Source organism: Bos taurus, chromosome 9 (assembly GCF_002263795.3).
Source record: "Bos taurus isolate L1 Dominette 01449 registration number 42190680 breed Hereford chromosome 9, ARS-UCD2.0, whole genome shotgun sequence".
NCBI classification, from domain to species: Eukaryota; Metazoa; Chordata; class Mammalia; order Artiodactyla; family Bovidae; genus Bos; species Bos taurus.
In genome coordinates, this window is record NC_037336.1 from 38,280,089 (window position 1) to 38,302,506 (window position 22,418).

General features: G+C 39.1%; 1 protein-coding gene across 3 annotated transcripts in view; it reads left to right on the plus strand.

The window, feature by feature from the left end:
* The window catches only part of LAMA4 (laminin subunit alpha 4), a 155,007-nt gene that overhangs the window by 104,016 nt on the left and 28,573 nt on the right, over positions 1-22,418 (plus strand). For all 3 annotated transcript variants that reach the window (XM_024996679.2, XM_024996680.2, NM_001205965.1), the window contains 8 exons: positions 11,028-11,144; positions 12,740-12,919; positions 14,669-14,808; positions 17,012-17,188; positions 17,885-18,030; positions 18,470-18,632; positions 19,510-19,643; positions 20,100-20,271. In XM_024996679.2, the coding sequence (XP_024852447.1) occupies positions 11,028-11,144; positions 12,740-12,919; positions 14,669-14,808; positions 17,012-17,188; positions 17,885-18,030; positions 18,470-18,632; positions 19,510-19,643; positions 20,100-20,271 (1,229 nt within the window). The remainder of the gene's footprint in view (positions 1-11,027; positions 11,145-12,739; positions 12,920-14,668; positions 14,809-17,011; positions 17,189-17,884; positions 18,031-18,469; positions 18,633-19,509; positions 19,644-20,099; positions 20,272-22,418) is intronic.

The window sequence follows — 22,418 nt, forward strand, 5'->3', positions numbered from 1 at the left end:
CTCCATTAGTATATAAATTCTTCCAGAAAATAGAAAAATTGGAAATCCTCTGTTTTTCCATGAAGTCAACAAAATTTAGACATCAAATCCTAAGGACATTATAAACAAGGAAAAATATAAGCCAAATTCTCTCAGGAACAAAGATATGAAAATCCTATCAAAAAATTAGCCAATCAAATCTAGCATACATAAAATTGGTAATACATGATCAAGTTAGGTTTATTCCAGAATTTCAATATTTTAGCATTTAAAACATTAGTAGCAATTCACCACATTTACCAGACATAGGAGACCACTCATATGCTTATCTCACTACTTTCAGGAAGATCATTTAACAAAATTCAGTACCCACTCATGTTTTCTTTTTTTTTCTTTTTTTTTTTTTCTTTAATAGAAAATTATTTAATTAGTATACATATGTTCCCCATCCTGAACCCTCCTCCCTCCTCCCTCCCCACACCATCCCTCTGGGTCGTCCCAGTGCACCAGCCCCAAGCATCCAGCATCGTGCATTGAACCTGGACTGGCATCTCGTTTCATACATGACATTTCACATGTTTCAATGCCATTCTCCCAAATCTTCCCACCCTCTCCCTCTCCCTCTCCCACAGAGTCCATAAGACTGTTCTATACATCAGTGTCTCTTTTGCTGTCTCGTATACAGGGTTATCGTTACCATCTTTCTAAATTCCATATATATGCGTTAGTATACTGTATTGGTGTTTTTCCTTCTGGCTTACTTCACTCTGTATAATAGGCTCCAGTTTCATCCACCTCATTAGAACTGATTCAAATGTATTCTTTTTAATGGCTGAGTAATACTCCATTGTGTATATGTACCACAGCTTTCTTATCCATTCATCTGCTGATGGACATCTAGGTTGCTTCCATGTCCTGGCTATTAAAAACAGTGCTGCGATGAACATTGGGGTACACGTGTCTCTTTCCCTTCTGGTTTCCTCAGTGTGTATGCCCAGCAGTGGGATTGCTGGATCATAAGGCAGTTCTATTTCCAGTTTTTTAAGGAATCTCCACACTGTTCTCCATAGTGGCTGTACTAGTTTGCATTCCCACCAACAGTGTAAGAGGGTTCCCTTTTCTCCACACCCTCTCCAGCATTTATTATTTGTAGACTGTTGGATCGCAGCCATTCTGACTGGTGTGAAATGGTACCTCATAGTGGTTTTGATTTGCATTTCTCTGATAATGAGTGATGTTGAGCATCTTTTCATGTGTTTGTTAGCCATCTGTATGTCTTGTTTGGAGAAATGTCTATTTAGATCTTTGGCCCATTTTTTGATTGGGTCATTTATTTTTCTGGAGTTGAGCTGTAGGAGTTGCTTGTATATTTTTGAGATTAGTTTGTTTGTCGGTTGCTTCATTTGCTATTATTTTCTCCCATTCTGAAGGCTGTCTTTTCACCTTGCTAATAGTTTCCTTTGATGTGCAGAAGCTTTTAAGTTTAATTAGGTCCCATTTGTTTATTTTTACTTTTATTTCCAATATTCTGGGAGGTGGATCATAGAGGATCCTGCTGTGATGTATGTCGGAGAGTGTTTTGCCTATGTTCTCCTCTAGGAGTATTATAGTTTCTGGTCTTACATTGAGATCTTTAATCCATTTTGAGTTTATTTTTGTATATGGTGTTAGAAAGTGTTCTAGTTTCATTCTTTTACAAGTGGTTGACCAGATTTCCTAGCACCACTTGTTAAAGAGATTGTCTTTAATCCATTGTATATTCTTGCCTCCTTTGTCAAAGATAAGGTGTCCATATGTGCGTGGATTTATCTCTGGGCTTTCTATTTTGTTCCATTGATCTATATTTCTGTCTTTGTGCCAGTACCATACTGTCTTGATAACTGTGGCTTTGTAGTAGAGCCTGAAGTCAGGTAGGTTGATTCCTCCAGTTCCATTTTTCTTTCTCAAGATCGCTTTGGCTATTTGAGGTTTTTTGTATTTCCATACAAATTGTGAAATTATTTGTTCTAGCTCTGTGAAGAATACTGTTGGTAGCTTGATAGGGATTGCATTGAATCTATAAATTGCTTTGGGTAGTATACTCATTTTCACTATATTGATTCTTCCAATCCATGAACATGGTATATTTCTCCATCTATTGGTGTCCTCTTTGATTTCTTTCACCAGTGTTTTATAGTTTTCTATATATAGGTCTTTAGTTTCTTTAGGTAGATATATTCCTAAGTATTTTATTCTTTCCGTTGCAATGGTGAATGGAATTGTTTCCTTAATTTCTCTTTCTGTTTTCTCATTATTAGTGTATAGGAATGCAAGGGATTTCTGTGTGTTGATTTTATATCCTGCAACTTTACTATAATCATTGATTAGTTCTAGTAATTTTCTGGTGGAGTCTTTAGGGTTTTCTATGTAGAGGATCATGTCATCTGCAAATAGTGAGAGTTTTACTTCTTCTTTTCCAATTTGGATTCCTTTTATTTCTTTTTCTGCTCTGATTGCTGTGGCCAAAACTTCCAAAACTATGTTGAATAGTAATGGTGAAAGTGGGCACTCTTGTCTTGTTCCTGACTTTAGAGGAAATGCTTTCAATTTTTCACCATTGAGGATAATGTTTGCTGTGGGTTTGTCATATATAGCTTTTATTATGTTGAGGTATGTTCCTTCTATTCCTGCTTTCTGGAGAGTTTTTATCATAAATGGGTGTTGAATTTTGTCAAAGGCTTTCTCTGCATCTATTGAGATAATCATATGGTTTTTGTTTTTCAGTTTGTTAATGTGGTGTATTACATTGATTGATTTGCGGATATTGAAGAATCCTTGCATCCCTGGGATAAAGCCCACTTGGTCATGGTGTATGATCTTTTTAATGTGTTGTTGGATTCTGATTGCTAGAATTTTGTTTAGGATTTTTGCATCTATGTTCATCAGTGATATTGGCCTGTAGTTTTCTTTTTTTGTGGGATCTTTGTCAGGTTTTGGTATTAGGGTGATGGTGGCCTCATAGAATGAGTTTGGAAGTTTACCTTCCTCTGCAATTTTCTGGAAGAGTTTGAGCAGGATAGGTGTTAGCTCTTCTCTAAATTTTTGGTAGAATTCAGCTGTGAAGCCGTCTGGACCTGGGCTTTTGTTTGCTGGAAGATTTTTGATTACAGTTTCAATTTCCGTGCTTGTGATGGGTCTGTTAAGGTTTTCTATTTCTTCCTGGTCGAGTTTTGGAAAGTTGTACTTTTCTAAGAATTTGTCCATTTCTTCCTCGTTGTCCATTTTATTGGCATATAATTGTTGATAATAGTCTCTTATGATCCTTTGTATTTCTGTGTTGTCTGTTGTGATCTCTCCATTTTCGTTTCTAATTTTATTGATTTGATTTTTCTCCCTTTGTTTCTTGATGAGTCTGGCTAATGGTTTGTCAATTTTATTTATCCTTTCAAAGAACCAGCTTTTGGCTTTGTTGATTTTTGCTATGGTCTCTTTTGTTTCTTTTGCATTTATTTCTGCTCTAATTTTTAAGATTTCTTTCCTTCTACTAACCCTGGGGTTCTTCATTTCTTCCTTTTCTAGTTGCTTTAGGTGTAGAGTTAGGTTATTTATTTGACTTTTTTCTTGTTTCTTGAGGTGTGCCTGTATTGCTATGAACTTTCCCCTTAGGACTGCTTTTACCGTGTCCCACAGGTTTTGGGTTGTTGTGTTTTCATTTTCATTCATTTCTATGCAAATTTTGATTTCTTTTTTGATTTCTTCTGTGATTTGTTGGTTATTCAGCAGCATGTTGTTCAGCCTCCATATGTTGGAATTTTTAATAGTTTTTCTCCTGTAATTGAGATCTAATCTTACTGCATTGTGGTCAGAAAAGATGCTTGGAATGATTTCTATTTTTTTGAATTTACCAAGGCTAGCTTTATGGCCCAGGATGTGATCTATCCTGGAGAAGGTTCCATGTGCGCTTGAGAAAAAGGTGAAATTCATTGTTTTGGGATGAAATGTCCTATAGATATCAATTAGGTCTAACTGGTCTATTGTATCGTTTAACGTTTGTGTTTCCTTGTTAATTTTCTGTTTAGTTGATCTATCCATAGGTGTGAGTGGGGTATTAAAGTCTCCCACTATTATTGTGTTATTGTTAATTTCTCCTTTCATACTTGTTAGCATTTGTCTTACATACTGTGGTGCTCCCGTGTTGGGTGCATATATATTTATAATTGTTATATCTTCTTCTTGGATTGATCCTTTGATCATTATGTAGTGACCTTCTTTGTCTCTTTTCACAGCCTTTGTTTTAAAGTCTATTTTATCTGATATGAGCATTGCTACTCCTGCTTTCTTTTAGTCCCTATTTGCATGGAAAATCTTTTTCCAGCCCTTCACTTTCAGTCTGTATGTGTCCCCTGTTTTGAGGTGGGTCTCCTGTAGACAACATATGTAGGGGTCTTGTTTTTGTATCCATTCAGCCAGTCTTTGTCTTTTGGTTGGGGCATTCAACCCATTTACGTTTAAGGTAATTACTGATAAGTATGATCCCGTTGCCATTTACTTTATTGTTTGGGGTTCGAATTTATACACCATTTTTGTGTTTCCTGTCTAGAGAATATCCTTTAGTATTTGTTGGAGAGCTGGTTTGGTGGTGCAGAATTCTCTCAGCTTTTGCTTGTCTGAGAAGCTTTTGATTTCTCCTTCATACTTGAATGAAATCCTTGCTGGATACAATAATCTGGGCTGTAGGTTATTTTCTTTCATCATTTTAAGTATGTCTTGCCATTCCCTCCTGGCTTGAAGAGTTTCTATTGAAAGATCAGCTGTTATCCTTATGGGAATTCCCTTGTGTGTTATTTGTTGTTTTTCCCTTGCTGCTTTTAATATTTGTTCTTTGTGTTTGATCTTTGTTAATTTGATTAATATGTGTCTTGGGGTGTTTCGCCTTGGGTTTATCCTGTTTGGGATTCTCTGGGTTTCTTGGACTTGGGTGATTATTTCCTTCCCCAGTTTAGGGAAGTTTTCAACTATTATCTCCTCAAGTATTTTCTCATGGTCTTTCTTTTTGTCTTCTTCTTCTGGAACCCCTATGATTCGAATGTTGTAGCGTTTAATATTGTCCTGGAGGTCTCTGAGATTGTCCTCATTTCTTTTAATTCGTTTTTCTTTTATTTTCTCTGATTCATTTATTTCTACCATTCTATCTTCTAATTCACTAATCCTATCTTCTGCCTCTGTTATTCTACTATTTGTTGCCTCCAGAGTGTTTTTAATTTCATTTATTGCATTATTCATTATATATTGACTCTTTTTTATTTCTTCTAGGTCCTTGTTAAACCTTTCTTGCATCTTCTCAATCCTTGTCTCCAAGCTATTTATCTGTGATTCCATTTTAATTTCAAGATTTTGGATCAATTTCACTATCATTATTCGGAATTCTTTATCAGGTAGATTCCCTATCTCTTCCTCTTTTGTTTGGTTTGGTGGGCATTTATTCTGTTCCTTTATCTGCTGGCTATTCCTCTGTCTCTTCATCTTGTTTAAATTGCTGAGTTTGAGGTGTCCTTTCTGTATTCTGGCAGTTTGTGGAGTTCTCTTTATTGTGGCTTTTCCTCGCTGTGTGTGGGTTTGTACAGGCGGCTTGTCAAGGTTTCCTGGTTAGGGAAGCTTGTGTCGGTGTTCTGATGGGTGGAGCTGTATTTCTTCTCTTTGTTCAGTCGCGCTGTGGGGAGGGAGGGAGGGATGCTGCAAACAAATAACACTGGCGTGCGCTCGCAGTGCCTCAGCCACACTGGGTCTGCCCCCGCTCACGGCGCGTGTAGCCTCCCTGCCCACACTGCTCGGGCTCTAGGTTGTTCCGCCGGGAACAATCCGAGGCTGGCCCTGGGTTGCATGTACCTCCCAGGTCCAAGCCGCTCAGGTTCAGGCACTCGGGTAGTCCTCAGAGGCGCAGACTCAGTTGGGCCTGAGTTTTGTGCTCTTCCCAGGTCCGAGCAGCTCAAGTGATGAGGTGTTTGGCGAGCGCCAATGCTGCGACTTACCGCCTCCCCGCCACTCGGTTATCTGGGTGCAAAACCGGCACACCTTCTCAGGCAGATGTTAACCGTCCAGACCCCCAAGAAGTTTTAGTTAGCAAAGAAGCCTGCTTACAGTTTTATAGATAATGTCTCTCTGGGGCTGTGATTGCCCCCTTCTGGCTCTGGCTGCCTGTCACCGGAGGGGGAAGGTCTGCAGCCGGCTATCTCTGTTCAGTCCTTTGTTCCGTGCGTGGGCCTGGCGGTCTTAGGTTAGGGCTGGCTTTTCGCGTGGTAGATATCCCGCAGTCTGGTTTGCTAGCCCAAATTATTTCGCTCAGATAGTGCTCAGGGTATTCAGGCCAGATTCTTACTCTCAGTGATGCAGCCCGCGTCACGCCTCCCTGCCCAGCCCCTGCTTGCTAATGGCGGATGCAGGCGTCTGCGCTGCTTCTCCGCTGGGGGAGTTACCGTAGGACTCGCAATCTTCGAGTTTTAATTGTTTATTTATTTTTTCTTCCTGTTATGTTGCCCTCTGTGCTTCCAAAGCTCGGCACAGATTCGGCAGTGAGAAGGTTTCCTGGTGTTTGGAAACTTCTCTCTTTTTAAGACTCCCTTCCCGGGATGGAACTCCGTCCCTCCCTCTTTTGTCTCTTTTTTTGTCTTTTATATTTTTTCCTACCTCCTTTCAAAGAGTTGGATTGCTTTTCTGGGTGCCTGATGTCCTCTGCCGGCATTCAGAAGTTGTTTTGTGGAATTTACTCGACGTTTAAATGCTCTTTTGATGAATTTGTGGGGGAGAAAGTGTTCTCTCCGTCCTACTCCTCCGCCATCTTCCCCACTCATGTTTTAAAAAAACTCATAGCAAACTAGGAATAGAAGGAAACTTCCATAATCTAACAAGGAAGAATAAAATAATATTCAGCAAGTATATATTCATACTGAAATATTGAAAGCTTCCCCATTAGGATTGAAAATAAGACAAGGATGACCCACATTATCAATTCGTTGTGTAAGTACCTAGTTTAATTCTGGGTAAAACAATTAGAAATTAACTTTTAAAATAACACTGTTTGCCATAACAAAATACCTAGGAATAAATCTGATGAAAGATGCTAAGATCTTTACACATCAAACTATAGTACACTACTGAAGAAATTAAAAGATGAAATAAATAAATAGAGATCAAAAGGAGAATTTAGATCTAAGGAAGAATAAATAAAAACTGTATTATATTTATTTATATTTAATATATATAAATACATATACATTTTTATATAATAAAAACTTCCATTAAATGAAAGTTTTTATTATATTAAAAACTCTATAAACTGTATTATTTATATATGTTTTTGTTCAGTTGCTCAGTTATGTCTGACTCTTTGCAACCCCATGGACTGCAGCAGGCCATGTTTCCCTGTCGTTCATCATCTCCCAGAGTTTGCTCAAACTCATGTCCTTTGAGTTGGTAAGGACGTACAACCATTTCATCCTCTGTCGTCTCCTTCTCCTTCTGCCTTCAATCTTTCCCAGCATCAGGGTCTTTTCCAATGAGTCAGCTCTTCGAAACAGGTGCCCAGAGTATTGGCGCTTCAGCTTCAGCATCTGTCCTTCTAATGAATATTCAGGGTTGATTTCCCTTAGGACTAACACAAGCTGGAATCAAGATTGCCGGGAGAAATATCAATAACCTCAGATACGCAGATGACACCACCCTTATGGCAGAAAGTGAAGAGGAACTCAAAAGCCTCTTGATGAAAGTGAAAGTGGAGAGTGAAAAAGTTGGTTTAAAGCTCAACATTCAGAAAATGAAGATCATGGCATCCAGTCCCACCACTTCAAGGGAAATAGATGGGGAAACAGTGGAAACAGTGTCAGACTTTATTTTTCTGGGCTCCAAAATCACTACAGATGGTGACTGCAAGCCATGAAATTAAAAGACGCTTACTCCTTGGAAGGAAAGTTATGACCAAGCTAGATAGCATATTCAAAAGCAGAGACATTACTTTGCCAACAAAGGTTCGTCTAGTCAAGGCTATGGTTTTTCCTGTGGTCATGTATGGATGTGAGAGTTGGACTGTGAAGAAGGCTGAGTGCCGAAGAATTTGATGCTTTTGAACTGTGGTGTTGGAGAAGACTCTTGAGAGTCCCTTGGACTGCAAGGGGATCCAACCAGTCCATTCTGAAGGAGATCAGCCTGGGATTTCTTTGGAAGGAACGATGCTTAAGCTGAAACTCCAGTACTTTGGCCACCTCATGCGAAGAGTTGACTCATTGGAAAAGACTCTGATGCTGGGAGGGATTGGGGGCAGGAGGAGAAGGGGACGACAGAGGATGAGATGGCTGGATGACATCACTGACTTGATGGACGTGAGTCTGAGTGAACTCCGGGAGTTGGTGATGGACAGGGAGGCCTGGCGTGCTGTGATTCATGGGGTTGTAAAGAGTCAGACATGACTGAGCAACTGAACTGATCTGATCTGATCTGAGTGGTTTGAGCTCCTTGCAATCCAAGGGACTCGCAAGAGTCTTCTCCAATATCATAGTTCGAAAGCATCAATTCTTCAGCACTCAGCCTTCTTTATGGTCCAACTCTGACATCCATAATGACTACCGCAACAATCATAGTTTTGACTATACGGACCTTTGTCAGCAAACTGTCTCTCTTTTTTAATACGTTATCTAAGTTTGTCATAGCTTTTCTTCTGAGGAGCAAACATCTTTTAATTTCATGGCTGCAGTCACCATCCACAGTGATTTTGAAGCCCAATAAAATAGTCTGTCACTGTTTCCACTGTTTCCCCATCTATTTGCCATGAAGTGATGGGACTGGATGCCATGATCTTAGTTTTTTGACTGTTGAGTTTTAAGCCAGCTTTTTCACTCTCCTCTTTTGCCTTCATCAAGTGGCTCTCTAGTTTCTCTTGGCTTTCTGCCATAAGGATGGTGTCAATTGCACATCTGAGGTTATTAATATTTCTTCCAGCAATCTTGATTCCAGCTTGTACTTCATTCAGCCCAACGTTTCTCATGAGGTACTCTGCATATAAGTTAAATAAGCAGGATGACAGTATACAGCCTGACGTACTCCTATTCCAATTTTGAACCAGTCCATTGTTCCTTGTCTGGTTCTAACTGTTGCTTCTTGGCCTGCATACAGGTTAGGTGGCAGGTAAGGTGGTCTGGTATTCCCATCTCTTGAAGAATTTTCCACAGTTTGTTGTGATCCACATAGTCAGAGGCTTTAGCATAGTCAATGAAGCAGAAGTAGATGTTTTCCTGGAACTCTCTTGCTTTCTCTATGATCCAGTGGATGTTGGCAATTTGATCTCTGGTTCCTCTGTCTTTTCTAAATCCGGCTTGTACATATAGAAGTTCTTGGTTCATGTACTGTTGAAGCCTAGCTTGAAGGATTTTGAGCATTACCTTGCTAGCATGTGAAAGGAGTGCAATTGTTTATTTATGAGTGTAATGTATTACATATATGTAGTTTTTATATAATAACTTACATTAAGTGTGGGCTTCCCTAGTGGCTTAGACGGTAAAGCGTCTGTCTGCAATGCAAGAGACCTGGGTTCGATCCCTGGGTTGGGAAGATCCCCTGGAGAAGGAAATGGCAGCCCACTCCAGTATTCTTGCCTGGAAAATTCCATGGACCGTGGAGCCTGGTAGGTTATGGTCCATAGGGTCGCAAAGAGTCAGACACGACTGAGTGACTTCACTTTTACTTTACATTAAGTGGAAGATTTGAATTTGTAAAAATAAGAGTTACTGCCAGAATATATCTGTAGATTCAATATAATTGCAATTAAAGTACCAGAACTGTATATACACATATGGGATGTTTCTAGAATTTCTTTGGAAATGATCGTGGATAGGGTAGGCAAGAATAGCCAGCACAGTCTTAAAGAACAAAAAAACAGTTGGAAGATTTAAACTACTCAAGACTTTTAACTGTACAGAAATTAAGACAGTGATACAAAAGATATAAAAAATTATAATATTCTGTCAGATCAGCCCTGGGATTTCTTTGGAAGGAATAATGCTAAAGCTGAAACTCCAGTACTTTGGCCACCTCATGGGAAGAGTTGACTCATTGGAAAAGACTCTGATGCTGGGAGAGATTGGGGGCAGGAGGAGAAGGGGACGACAGGGGATGAGATGGCTGGATGGCATCACTGACTCGATGGATGTGAGTCTGAGTGAACTCCGGGAGTTGGTGATGGACAGGGAGGCCTGGAGTGCTGCGATTCATGGGGTCGCAAAGAGTCGGACACGACTGAGCAACTGATCTGATCTGATCTGATCATTTCTTTTGAATAAAGCTTAAACATAGACACAGCTAAGGAACAGAGGTAGGACTACGTTCGGGTAAGCATGGAGGTCCCAGGAAACCTTAAAGGGCTAACCATGCTCTTTTTGTTGCCCTGGGTATTGGTTATATTTGGCGTTCAGTTTGGGAAAATTCATCAAGCCATGTGTACCATTTTCTAGATGCGTGTTGTGTATCAATTAAAATTTTATTAAAACAAGTAAGAAAAAAGAACTATTCTTATCTAACCAGTCTGCTCTTAATCAGTTGTGCATCTAGGTGTTATTAGTCATAGCAGTACTATATTTTTCAATCAAAAAATTAGCCATTATCTCTATACCTTTATGAGTTACTTTATGACATCCTATATCACTCCCAAGCAGTGTTACAGGTTTTCTGCAGTCCTTTACCTCTTAACTGAAGTACCACTTCCCAGAATTGGCGTTCTATGTTTATATCATATTCAGAATATTGCAGATGACTGCATTGTACAAGGGGCTTCCCTGATAGCTCAGTTGGTAAAGAATCCCCCTGCAATGCAGGAGACCCTAGTTCGACCCACTCCAGTATCCTAGCCTGGAGAATTCCATGGACTACATAGTGCATGGAGTCGCAAAGAGTCGGACATGACAACGACTTTCACTTCACTTCATTTCCATGGTACAAACCAGAATTTTTTTCGTTGAAACAGAGATTTCACCACCCCACCCCCCAGTCTTTGCCCTGCTTGTACTCTTTTGGCTTCTCCTCCACAGGCAGTGATGAGGCAGTGGTGGATACCAGCAGGCGCGTGGGAGGAGCCCTAGCAAGGAAGAGTGCTCTCAGAGACAGATTAAATGATGCCATGAAAAGACTGCAGGCCGCAGAGAGAGGTGAGGGTCCCAACCAAAACGTAAGCTCTTCTGTTTGTTCACTAATATTAAGGGAAACCTCTGAGGAAAGAGTAGGTGATTCCCTGCTTATTAATCTTTTTATAAATAGTATTGCTTTCTGATGACAAAAGAAACTTCGTTTATCTCTCACACACACACACACACACACACACACACACAAAAGTCCTGAAAGATAATAAAAGCTGTAGCTACATCACCTAGGGATGACAATTAAATTTAAGAGCATTTTCCTCCAGTCTTGTGTGTGTGGGGGTGTGGGTGTGTGTGTATGTGTGTGTGAATGAGATCAGGATGTTTATACTGTTGGGTAACCTACTTGTAAACATTCCTTTTCATTAACAAATAAGCCCCAATTTGGTTATTGGGTTTCTCTGACCCCAGCAATAAACAGCTGCTCTCTGTTACATGGCATGTCTTTCTTATAATGCAAGCAGAGAGACCACCTAGCCAGAGAGGGAAACAAGAGCACTCATGTTGCCTAATCTGAAACTATGGGGGTATCTCAGAAAGATGTGATGGGAAGCAGATGTGCCTTTCCCAGCATAGTGAAAGTTAGCACATTACTGCTGGATGTGGGGTTTCACTACACGGAGCAAATCCGGCAGCAGTACCACCGGACACCAAAGCCCTGGCCAGATGGGTCCATCTGATCGGCGTCATCAGAGCTACTACATGCTAAGCCCTGGGCTGCATTTTACAAACATCATCTCATGTGGGAAAGTATTGCTTTTAGGCTGATGTGAACCCCAAGGCTTGTCAAGTCTGGGGAGCTTGCTCTGAAAGGTACAGCAACACAAAGACGATGACCCAGGATTCAAAGCCACAACCGTCACGAGTTCAGAGCGTGAGAGGTTGAGTTAAATGTTTCTCTGGTTAAAAAAAAAAAAAAAAAAAGAAGAAGAAGAAGCTAAACCTCACCTGAGAGATTGTTAATTGTTTTTATTTACAGAATTAATGCATGCCCATTGTAGAAAAATTAGAAAATATGGATAACAAAAGAGAAAAAACAAGGGAAATCTGTTATAATTTCATTATCTAGGAAACAAACGTTTTGTTGTAAACTTGTTTTTATTTTAAATATATAACTTAAAAATTGCACTATAGATCTCTTTTGAAACTTACTTTTCTTATTCAAAAATACCTTTTCTTACCAATTTATGTCTGTACTAGAGCATCATTTTTATGGCAGAAGGAAAGTGATATTTACAGTGGATTTCAAGCAAACATTTTATGAGTTAGTATCTCATACACATTTTGTATAGTTTTCTCACCAGGTCTCTAACTTGAAGTAATACTACTCTTTAAAAAAAAATTACCTCTAATTTGGAAATGTTTTAAATGAACTACATTATTTTATTGAGACTTTAGAGTCTTTCAATCTCATTTGTCAATACTGTTTACAGTATTCTTATGCACCTAACTTACACCATGATTAACATGCATATAAAGGTCTCAGTTTGACTGAAAAGCCTGAATTTGAGGTCTGTTTCATCCCAGTGATTAAATGAGTATTCATGATCCCATCAAAGGCCCTACTTCTTTGCAAAATAAATGTCCTTGTGCTCTGTGTGAAGGTGATGCCCAGCAGCGCCTGGGTCAGTCCCAGCTGATCACCGCGGAAGCTAACAAGACCACAATGGAAGTCCAGGAGGCAACCGCCCCGATGGCTAGCAACCTAACCAACTGGTCACAGAATCTCCAAAGTTTTGACTCTTCTGCTTACAACACTGCCGTGGACTCTGCCAGAGATGCAGGTATCACCTAGCAACTTCACAACCTGCATCCAGTTGAGGGACTGGTCATTAAACCCTGCATATCTTTCGTTAAGAAGCAGTGTTTTTTCATTTGAGTTTTAGATTAGAATGTTGTAGAAGTTAACTTGTGTGCTTAGTCGCTCAGTCACATCTGACTCTTTGCGACCCCATGGACTATGGCCCACCAGGCTCCTCTGTCCAGGCAAGAATACTGGAGTGGGTTGCCATACAAAACAAGTAAATAAAAAGGCATATTGTAATATGAGAGTTCATAAAGACTCTAAAGTGGCTCCATTTCTCTGAGAGAATTGAGGGGAGAGAAACCCTGTTTTGTACACATTTTCATAACCAACATTTAATGCAATGCTTTAAATGTACTCTACTGCCTTTAATGTTAAAGACTGTTATACTATATAATAATAGTCATTTTATAGTATGGCTCTTGTGGTCAGTGATCCAAATAACATACACTTACCTCTGTATTAATAAACACACTAAACTGATAGTAGCTAATTATTTACCTAATTTCTTTCCTTTTGTTGGAGAAGCAGTTTGTTTCCTAAGTACAGAAAAGAGATGTTTCCTAGGTCCTCACTGAAATAGTCTCCTGAAGCATGAAAATGAAAGTAGCTCAGTTGTGTCTGACTCTTTACGACCCCATGGACTGTACAGTCCATGGAATTCTCCAGGCCAGAATTCTGGAGTGGGTAACCTTTCCCTTCTCCAGGGGATCTTCCCAACTCAGAGATCAAACCCAGGTCTCCCACATTACAGGTGGATTCTTTACCAGCTGAGGCTCCAAGGAAGCCCTGTTCTCCTGAATCTGAGTTTAATTTGGCTCCAGGAAGAGGCTTGCTTTTGCTCAGCTGCTCATGCTCGGTGACCATGCCCTGCCCTTAGCTAGGAGTTTGCCCAAAGGTATTTGTTTCCAGTGGTTCTCAAACACGAGTGTGCATCAGAACCACCTGGACCCCATCCCCATATTGCTGGTCTGGGGACCACACATTGAGAACCACTGCTTCAGTCCATGAAACTTTTAAGAAAGCTATGCTATTCTCTGTTTTGGATTTTTTTTTTTCCCATCAAATTGTATCCTCATGATTTGTGCTCTTTTCTCTGTGTAAATTATATATCCCCTCCTCCTCCCCCCCCACACGAAAAGAAAATAACCTTAAAAATCAGTATGGTCTGCTCATACTACCACCTTTGTCTAGGATCATAGATCATGACTCCCCAGCCCCCAACCTTGGCACCACTGCCACTTTTCCGGGCATGCTCCCTTATTTCTTCCATCCAGCTCTGCTGCTGCTGGGACCACTGCAGTTGGCATTGTGATGTGTGAACAGGCATCTTAGGAAAAAACCTTCCCACCCACCCCACCTTGCCCAACATTTCTTTTGACCTGTTATATCAGTTAGAAATGTAAGCAGAGCTTGTGCTCTTTAGTGAAACATCTGTGTACTTGTCATGGGTCCCACCCTTTAGAAATGTACATTGTATATCAGCTTGCTCTGCATACAATTTATAGATCAATATGTATTGTAAACATTGCAGGATAGAAACTGATTATGCTTTGGACTTAACTATTAATTTTTTAGAATTAAATATAGTTTCATTATTTTCTTATAAAATTAGTTTCTTATAGTTCTACCAGAAATAACCATGCATTTGTTATCTCTTCACCTGATTGCTGAAATAGACTTAACTACTGAGATATCTACTCAAATGATTCATTTTTATTAACCACAGTTGGAAACCTGACAGAGGTTGTCCCTCAGCTCCTGGATCAGCTTCGTACGGTAGAACAGAAGCGGCCTGCAAGCAATGTTTCCGCCAGCATCCAAAGGATCCGAGAGCTCATTGCTCAGACCAGAAGTGTTGCCAGCAAGGTAACCAGTGAAAAGAGTCATTATCAGTCACTCGGTGATAAGGACAGCGTGAGGCTGAGCTTAGATCCTTGGGCAGCTTCCAGAGCTGGGAACTTTCTACTGTATTATCCAGCTTGATAGTTCTCAGCTCCATCTGCTCATTAGACTCAGCGAGGAGATTTGAAAACCAAACCAATTCCTGGTCCCAACCATAAAGCAATAATCGGGCTCTCTAGATGAGGGCTCAAAACCTGTGTGTTTTTTTTTGTTTTTTTTTTTTTTTTTTTTTGAAGCTCCTCAGTGATTCATAATGGGTAGCCAAGATTCAGAGGTATACATTTAGCCTAGTCAACATAGCTCATAGAGCAAAAGGAAACAAAGAAGGCCAACCCCAATTAAAGACTCAATTTTACTATTGCTATTCATTATCCTAACAGCTATATTTATGTAATTACTAAATGCAATATTCTTGCCCATCTGCCTTTTCAAAGAATTCTCTGGCACAGCACAGATGATACGAAACTTTTACTGACCTCTCCACAGGTGTAACACATAGCAGCTAAACTGAACAATTTCAACAAAGCTCCCATTCTGACATGCTACACAGAAGCAATACAACACCGTAACTAGTGCCAGCAGTGATAGGAAATATCCTAACACAACAATCAACATTTTCACTGTGGCACAACAGGGCTTGTTCTTGGCCCCTTTCTAATTTGTTTTTTATTCATTTATAGACCACCATGATTTTTTTAACAACCAAATTGTATGGTTTTATTTTCTCAATTGCGAGTTAACCTGAACAGACTATTGGCCCTAATTATGGACAGAATTAAGAACTGGAAATCAACTGTTTTGTAATGAAGGAAATTATTACTGCTAAATATACCCAACTTTTTAATAATATATGGTAATTAGCCCTACGCCACAAATCACCTTTTAGATACCTTGGAGAACATTTCAAAAAAGATTTAATGTCAGTAAATGGCATTTCCAAAGCTAGGTTTCTGTGAATGCCTTCTGGTACTTTTTATTTCTATGGAGTAGAATTTAGGAGCCTTAATCACCTAAAACCATTTTCTGAAGAAAGTCCTGGCAATGCCTTGGGGAACCCACACAGCTCCCCAAAGGGAGATGCTTTCTAATACAGATAGATATCTTTTCAAACTCTCAATTTTTACAGACTTTAACCCCATATATTACTTGATTATTTACTAAGATGTATTGTATTCTTCTCAACTGGCCACATAGGACAGCTGCACTTTAGGCACTTGGAAATATAATCGTGAACTCACTGGCCATCAATATTAACTAAATTAATATTAGTCAATTGATGTAATATATCTAATTATTCATAAATATTTGCATAATGGCATGAATATACACAGTCCTTACACTTCTGAATATTCTGAAAATCACCTTGAATCAGACCAGGTCGGCATGTCATATTGGGCCTCTTAGAAATGCATTTTCTGAATTGTGCTTCATTGTGATGCCTTTCTAAGGATTATTATAAGGAATGTCTTAATGAAGTCATCATTACAGTTATTATGATAGAGCCAGACACTGGAAAACACTTTATAGTTACCTTGTTTCATCCTCTTAACAAATCTTTTGTCCTCATTTAATGATGAGGAAACTGCAGGTTTAAGTGATTTGCTCATGGTTCCACAGCTAGTAAGTGGTAGAGCCAGATTTCAAGACCTCATATAAGACTTAGAAGCTGAGTCTAGACCCCTCCCAACTGTCTAAACATGGTCTAGGATACTGCTCACAGCCTCACCAGCGCTCCTCTTTTGAAGACCCTAGGGAGAAGGTCCTAGCTGTATTAGAACCCAAGATTAGTTATTATTCTCCTGATCAGTTAGTTGTTAAATTTATGGGCCTTGTGAATTGTATAACAAAGTATCCTTTCAAGCTCTTTAGTTCACTTTAACCAAATAGGTAGTTCATTGTGGAATTCATATTTACCCTCATTCTTAGACCTACTTTGTTGCCTTTTTGTTTTGCCTTTTTCTTTCACCTAGCTTTAAATTTAAGCTGTATTATCTTCTTTATATCCTTTCTCCAACAAGATAAGGACATAAGTAAACAAAGGCTTGGAGGTCATGAGTAAAGCTCAGAGACCGCCTAAGAAATGAGGGAAGCCCACTGAGAACCATGGGAAAGCACTATGCCCATTTCTGTACTGCTGCGCTTTAATGAAATAATTTTCTAACTTCAGATCCAAGTCTCCATGATGTTTGATGGCCAGTCAGCAGTCGAGGTGCACCCCAGAGCCAGCATGGATGACTTAAAGACCTTTACATCTCTGAGCCTGTACATGAAGCCTCCTCCTGTGAAGCAGTCGGAACTGGCTGTGACTGCAGATCAGTTCATCCTGTACCTCGGAAGCAAAAACGTAAGAGCAAGTGGTTTTACAAGATGGAATTACATTAAAAGGAAAGATAAGTGCTTTTCTCTTGCCTCAAAAAAAAAAAAAAACTACCTGTGCAAACAAACAAAATTCCCATTCTAGCACCTCAGAAGGTGTAGATCAGAAGGCCAAGACTAAAGTAGCAATTCCTTCTTTGTGTGGGACAGGTAATTCTTCCTCTGTGGGGGACATTTCTGTGGTTTCCTCATATCACCCTCACACTGCAAACTCAGGAGTCTGAATGCTGCATTTCAAAGACATCCAGAGTACAGAGACTTACTATATTTAATGCTGAACCCTGCTTGAAGGTATACAGCAGTTGGTATTGGCAGGCGGCATTATATTTCCAGATTAATGAAACAAGGTTAGCACCTTCCGGGCAGCCATCAAATGTCCACAAGCCCAGAGTTGCTTGCCTTCCTGTCCAGGGTATACTTAGACAGGCACAGAGGGGTGTGGTGGGGGTGGGTAGTGGGCAGGGGCTTCACACTGATGCAGCCATAGGGAGGCTGGAAAGAAGGAGGCACTGCCCAGTCTAACAGGCACTCTGGTAATAATTCAAGCCAGATATGCCTTATAGACTGCCAAACATTTAGATTGCTAATTGTCTTTTAAAGAAATGAGAACAAAAATGATATTCATTCATATAAATTTTATTTACAAGACTTCTTAACATTTCAGGCCAAAAAAGAGTACATGGGTCTTGCAATCAAAAATGACAACCTGGTGTACGTTTATAATTTGGGAACTAAGGATGTAGAGATTCCCTTGGACTCGAAGCCTGTCAGTACCTGGCCTGCTTACTTCAGCATTGTCAAGATTGAAAGGTAAAGTGAATCCATGATGCAGGGCTGATCTGCACATTTCGTAAGAAATCTGTTGAATGCACTCACGCACACACAGATACATATACACAGTCTTTCTGTGGATGTTGCTCCTCTTTCTTCCATTATTTATGTATTTCTTCACAAGTACCTTGGTAGAAAACAAAAAATTAGAAAAAATAGTCATCACTTCTAAATAGAAATCTGATTATTAATTGTTTTTTTTTAATCTGGCCAATCCACAAATCCAGTTCCAAGGTGGACTGTGGTTTTTCCCCTTCCCATTGATTGTTGACATTATGTAAATGCTTACAAAAATGACAAAATCAAGTCACCAAGTCTGTGATGAAGGGATTTTCACATTTTGACATTAAAAAAAAAAAACACGTATTTTATACAAATTATCTGGATACTAAGGAGTGAAAATTCTTTATCTGAACAGGGTAGGAAAACATGGAAAGGTGTTTTTAACAGTCCCAAGTCTAAGTAGCACTGCAGAGGAAAAGTTTATTAAAAAGGGAGAATTTGCTGGAGATGACTCCTTGTTGGATCTGGATCCCGAAGATACTGTGTTTTATGTTGGGGGCGTGCCATCAAACTTCAAGGTGAGCTATCCAGCCATATTTTTACTTAATTGCAAATCTACAATGATTGTTTTTAGAAGTCCACAACACCTACAGTGACTCGGGGTTGATTGGAAACCTTGATACATTAAAAACAGAGTTTAGGTCAGTGGGTGGTAGAATTCTGAATCAGGGTCTGTAAATATGCTGTGTAAATCTGATCTCTGCTACATATATTTTCATAGTGTCAAATACTTTCATGCTATAGCTAAAACTTGAATATCAAATGTGTTTCATCCTGATACCTGCATTTATAATTAATATTACCCAACCTACTGCAAGAATGCCTGTACCTTGTAGGTTTATAGCTAGTCTTCAGGTGTACAGATGACAGTTTCAAAAACTCAGTTATTTCAGCTGATACACAAGCAGGAAATGAAATACCTGGGATGTGGAAGGGGGTAGGATCTAGGGAGACAGATGAGACCTGATGAAGGGCAGATTCAGGAAGGGCCCAAGAAGATAAGGAGTTGATCTACAATTTCAGGTGCAGAACTATTACTCACTAGTTAGAGGCACAATATTGAACTTTTCTGAGAATTACTTTCTCTCTATCTGAGGACAGGAATACCTACCTCATGGAGCTAGTGTGAGGATGGACTTTGGTCATGAATCCATTGTCAGGCGAGTGACTGGCACATAGTATATGCTCAGTAAACCCACACCCTCTCTGCTAAGATAGGAACAACTGAACAATCATTCTATATCTGAATGGTTTAGCATAGAATAGACACAAACTCAGGTCTAGAATGATATTTCTGTCAATGGGAAGGTCCCCTTGACCTTTGTCTCCCAGCCTGATCTGTGTGGACTAGATGGAATGTAGTCATGGGAGAATTGACTTCACTTTGTTTCACAGCTCCCTGCTAGCTTAAACCTGCCTGGCTTTGTTGGCTGCCTGGAATTGGCCACTTTGAATAATGATGTGATCAGCTTGTACAACTTTAAGCACATCTATAATATGGACCCCTCCAAATCAGTGCCCTGTGCCAGGTAAGAGCATGCTAAGAGCACTGAAAATTTGGTGGCTATGCAAATAGGACAAGTGTGGGTCAATACTCAGGTTTTCAGTCTTTTCTTGGGGAAAATGAATTTTGAAACTGCTTAATAGTCATGCATGTAAACAACTTTTCAGTTCTTCTCTATCATAACGAGCATGCACAATTATTAAAAAGTTAAACTCCTAAATTGCAGCTTTGGTTTTGGATTACAGAAACTAGGGTCTCACTAGAACCTTCTGTTATCTTAGCACACAGGGTGCTAAGAAAAAAAATCCATCACAGACAGTTTTTTTAAAATGCTTCTTTATGTCTCACATGCAGACATCAGGACTTCATTTAAATGCTATAAGACCCATGGGAAATGTCATGAGAATGGGTTGAAAAGAACCTCATTTGAAAGCATAACAGATACTGTCATGTTTATATGATCCTCGCATTTTTATTTCAGAGACAAACTGGCCTTTACGCAGAGTCGGGCTGCCAGCTATTTCTTCGATGGCTCTAGTTATGCCATAGTGAGGGATATCACAAGGAGAGGGAAGTTTGGTCAGGTGACTCGCTTTGACATCGAAGTCAGAACACCAGCTGACAATGGCCTCGTGCTCCTCATGGTCAATGGAGTGAGTAGAAAGTCCTACATCTTCTCCCTTACTGCCTTTACTTTCCACCATTTGTGTTTCTAGGAACCTTCCCAAGTTGAGTGTGTCATGCAATAAAGCTGAAGGTTTAGTTTATAGAGAAAAATTGGTTTTCTTTTCCTGCAGGGACATGATGTCAGCAGTAAGTAAAAGCAGCCATGAAATGGCATTTCCCTGCACTATATTTTTAGATGTATATTAAATATAATACATTCAATAAACTAAGAGAACTTTGATGAAAATCAGCACCAAGATCTAAATGAGCATCAGTTCAGTCACTCAGTGGTGTCCAACTCTTTGTATATGTCTACAGAAATTTAGCACTTACTTTTTAAATCATATGCCCTAATCAGTTAAAAAAGAGTTTGAATGCTTAACATATGTGTGTGTATATATATATATGCATTTCTTTATTAATGATATACACATACTATATATGAATATAATATTCAAAACTAGGAGAAATATAATTTATATAAATATAAAATGTTGAAATAAATGCAAATGTAAAATGGTGGTAGTGGTTTAGCCACTAAGTCGTGTCCAATTCTTGTGACCCCATGGATAGTAGCCCTCCAGGCTCCTCTGTTCATGAGATTCTCCAAGCAAGAATACAAAGAAGTTTAAAAATTTATTTTTATTTTGCTAGTGACACAAAAATTATTAATGGTAGTGTTAGTGAGAACAATGTAATTAAATATGTTAAAGTATTTTTAAAGTCACATTAAATTCTTTGTGATACTAAAGTCTTATCATGAGTCTAGTTTATTCTAGTACTGGGTTTTATTGGCTATCATAACTAGACAAGATAACTCATATTAAAAAAAAGTAGGAAGTATATCATTGGCTATGCTTAGTAAATCATGATATCATTATTATTTCATTCACTGATTGGCAGAAGTTGTCTTTGAAAATGGCTGGCACATTTTCATCTTCCCTGATGTCAGTTCTTAGAAGCTAATCAGATAGTATATCATTTTGTAAACTTCAACAGAAGAATTCAAGACCATTAAAAATCTTCATTTGAAAAACTTTTAAACTTTAAAAAAAAAAAAAAAACTTTTTTTTTCCAGAAAAGTTTTAGTAGAGTAGATATGAGAGTTTTTATGGTAGTACATAAAAACATGAAAAATTACATTGCTTTCATCAGCAAATTTACTTAACAGTAGAAAATTTTTCAGATTTTTTTTTTAAAAACCATCTCTCCAGAGTACAACTTTCTTCCCCACCAAAATAGTTTTTCCTTCATTGTTATAATGTCCCTACCTTGAAGCAACAGATCAAGTATATTTTTTAAGTAGCTAGGGGGGTTCATACTACTAAAAGACATTTGTCATCACAAGTAAAAGTCAATAAGTTTAGAATAATTCATTTTATAAAGCAAATGTGTAATGCTCTCAAAATTTGACCACATTTTTAGTAATTTATAGGAATTAATCTGAAAATATCTATGTGTCTCAGAATATTTTCACATCACAATATTTCAGTAGAAAATCATTATAAATATTCTATTATTAAGTGGCCTTATTCATAAATCCATGTAACCAGGTACCCATAACTGCAGTAATTGTAATAGGCTGCTGCTGCTGCTGCGTCACTTCAGTCGTGTCCGACTCTGTGTGACCCCAGAGACGGCAGCCCACCAGGCTCCTCTGTCCCTGGGATTCTCCAGGCAAGAACACCGGAGTGGGTTGCCATTTCCTTCTCCAATGCATGAAAGTGAAAAGTGAAAGTGAAGTCTCTCAGTCGTGTCCAACTCTTAGCAACCCCATGGACTGCAGCCTACCAGGCTCCTCCATCCATGGGATTTTCCAGGCAAGAGCACTGGAGTGGGGTGCCACTGCCTTCTCCGTGTAATAGGCTAAACACAAAGAAATCAGTGCAGAGTGGGCCGTGGCCCACCTTCAAGTGTGGAACTTCATTCTCAAAGTGTGAATCTGAATCCTTTGAAAACCCACTCAAAGGAAAAAATGAAGGCCCACAGTAAATCTATGTATTAAATATTAAAAGTTGGCTTCTCTATTTTAGAGTTTTAAAATGAGTATAAATAGAAGTTGAAATGTTTTCTTTCTATCCCCCAGTGTATTGTGTACCACATTCTTAGGAGTATATAAACTCTGTCCAAGAGA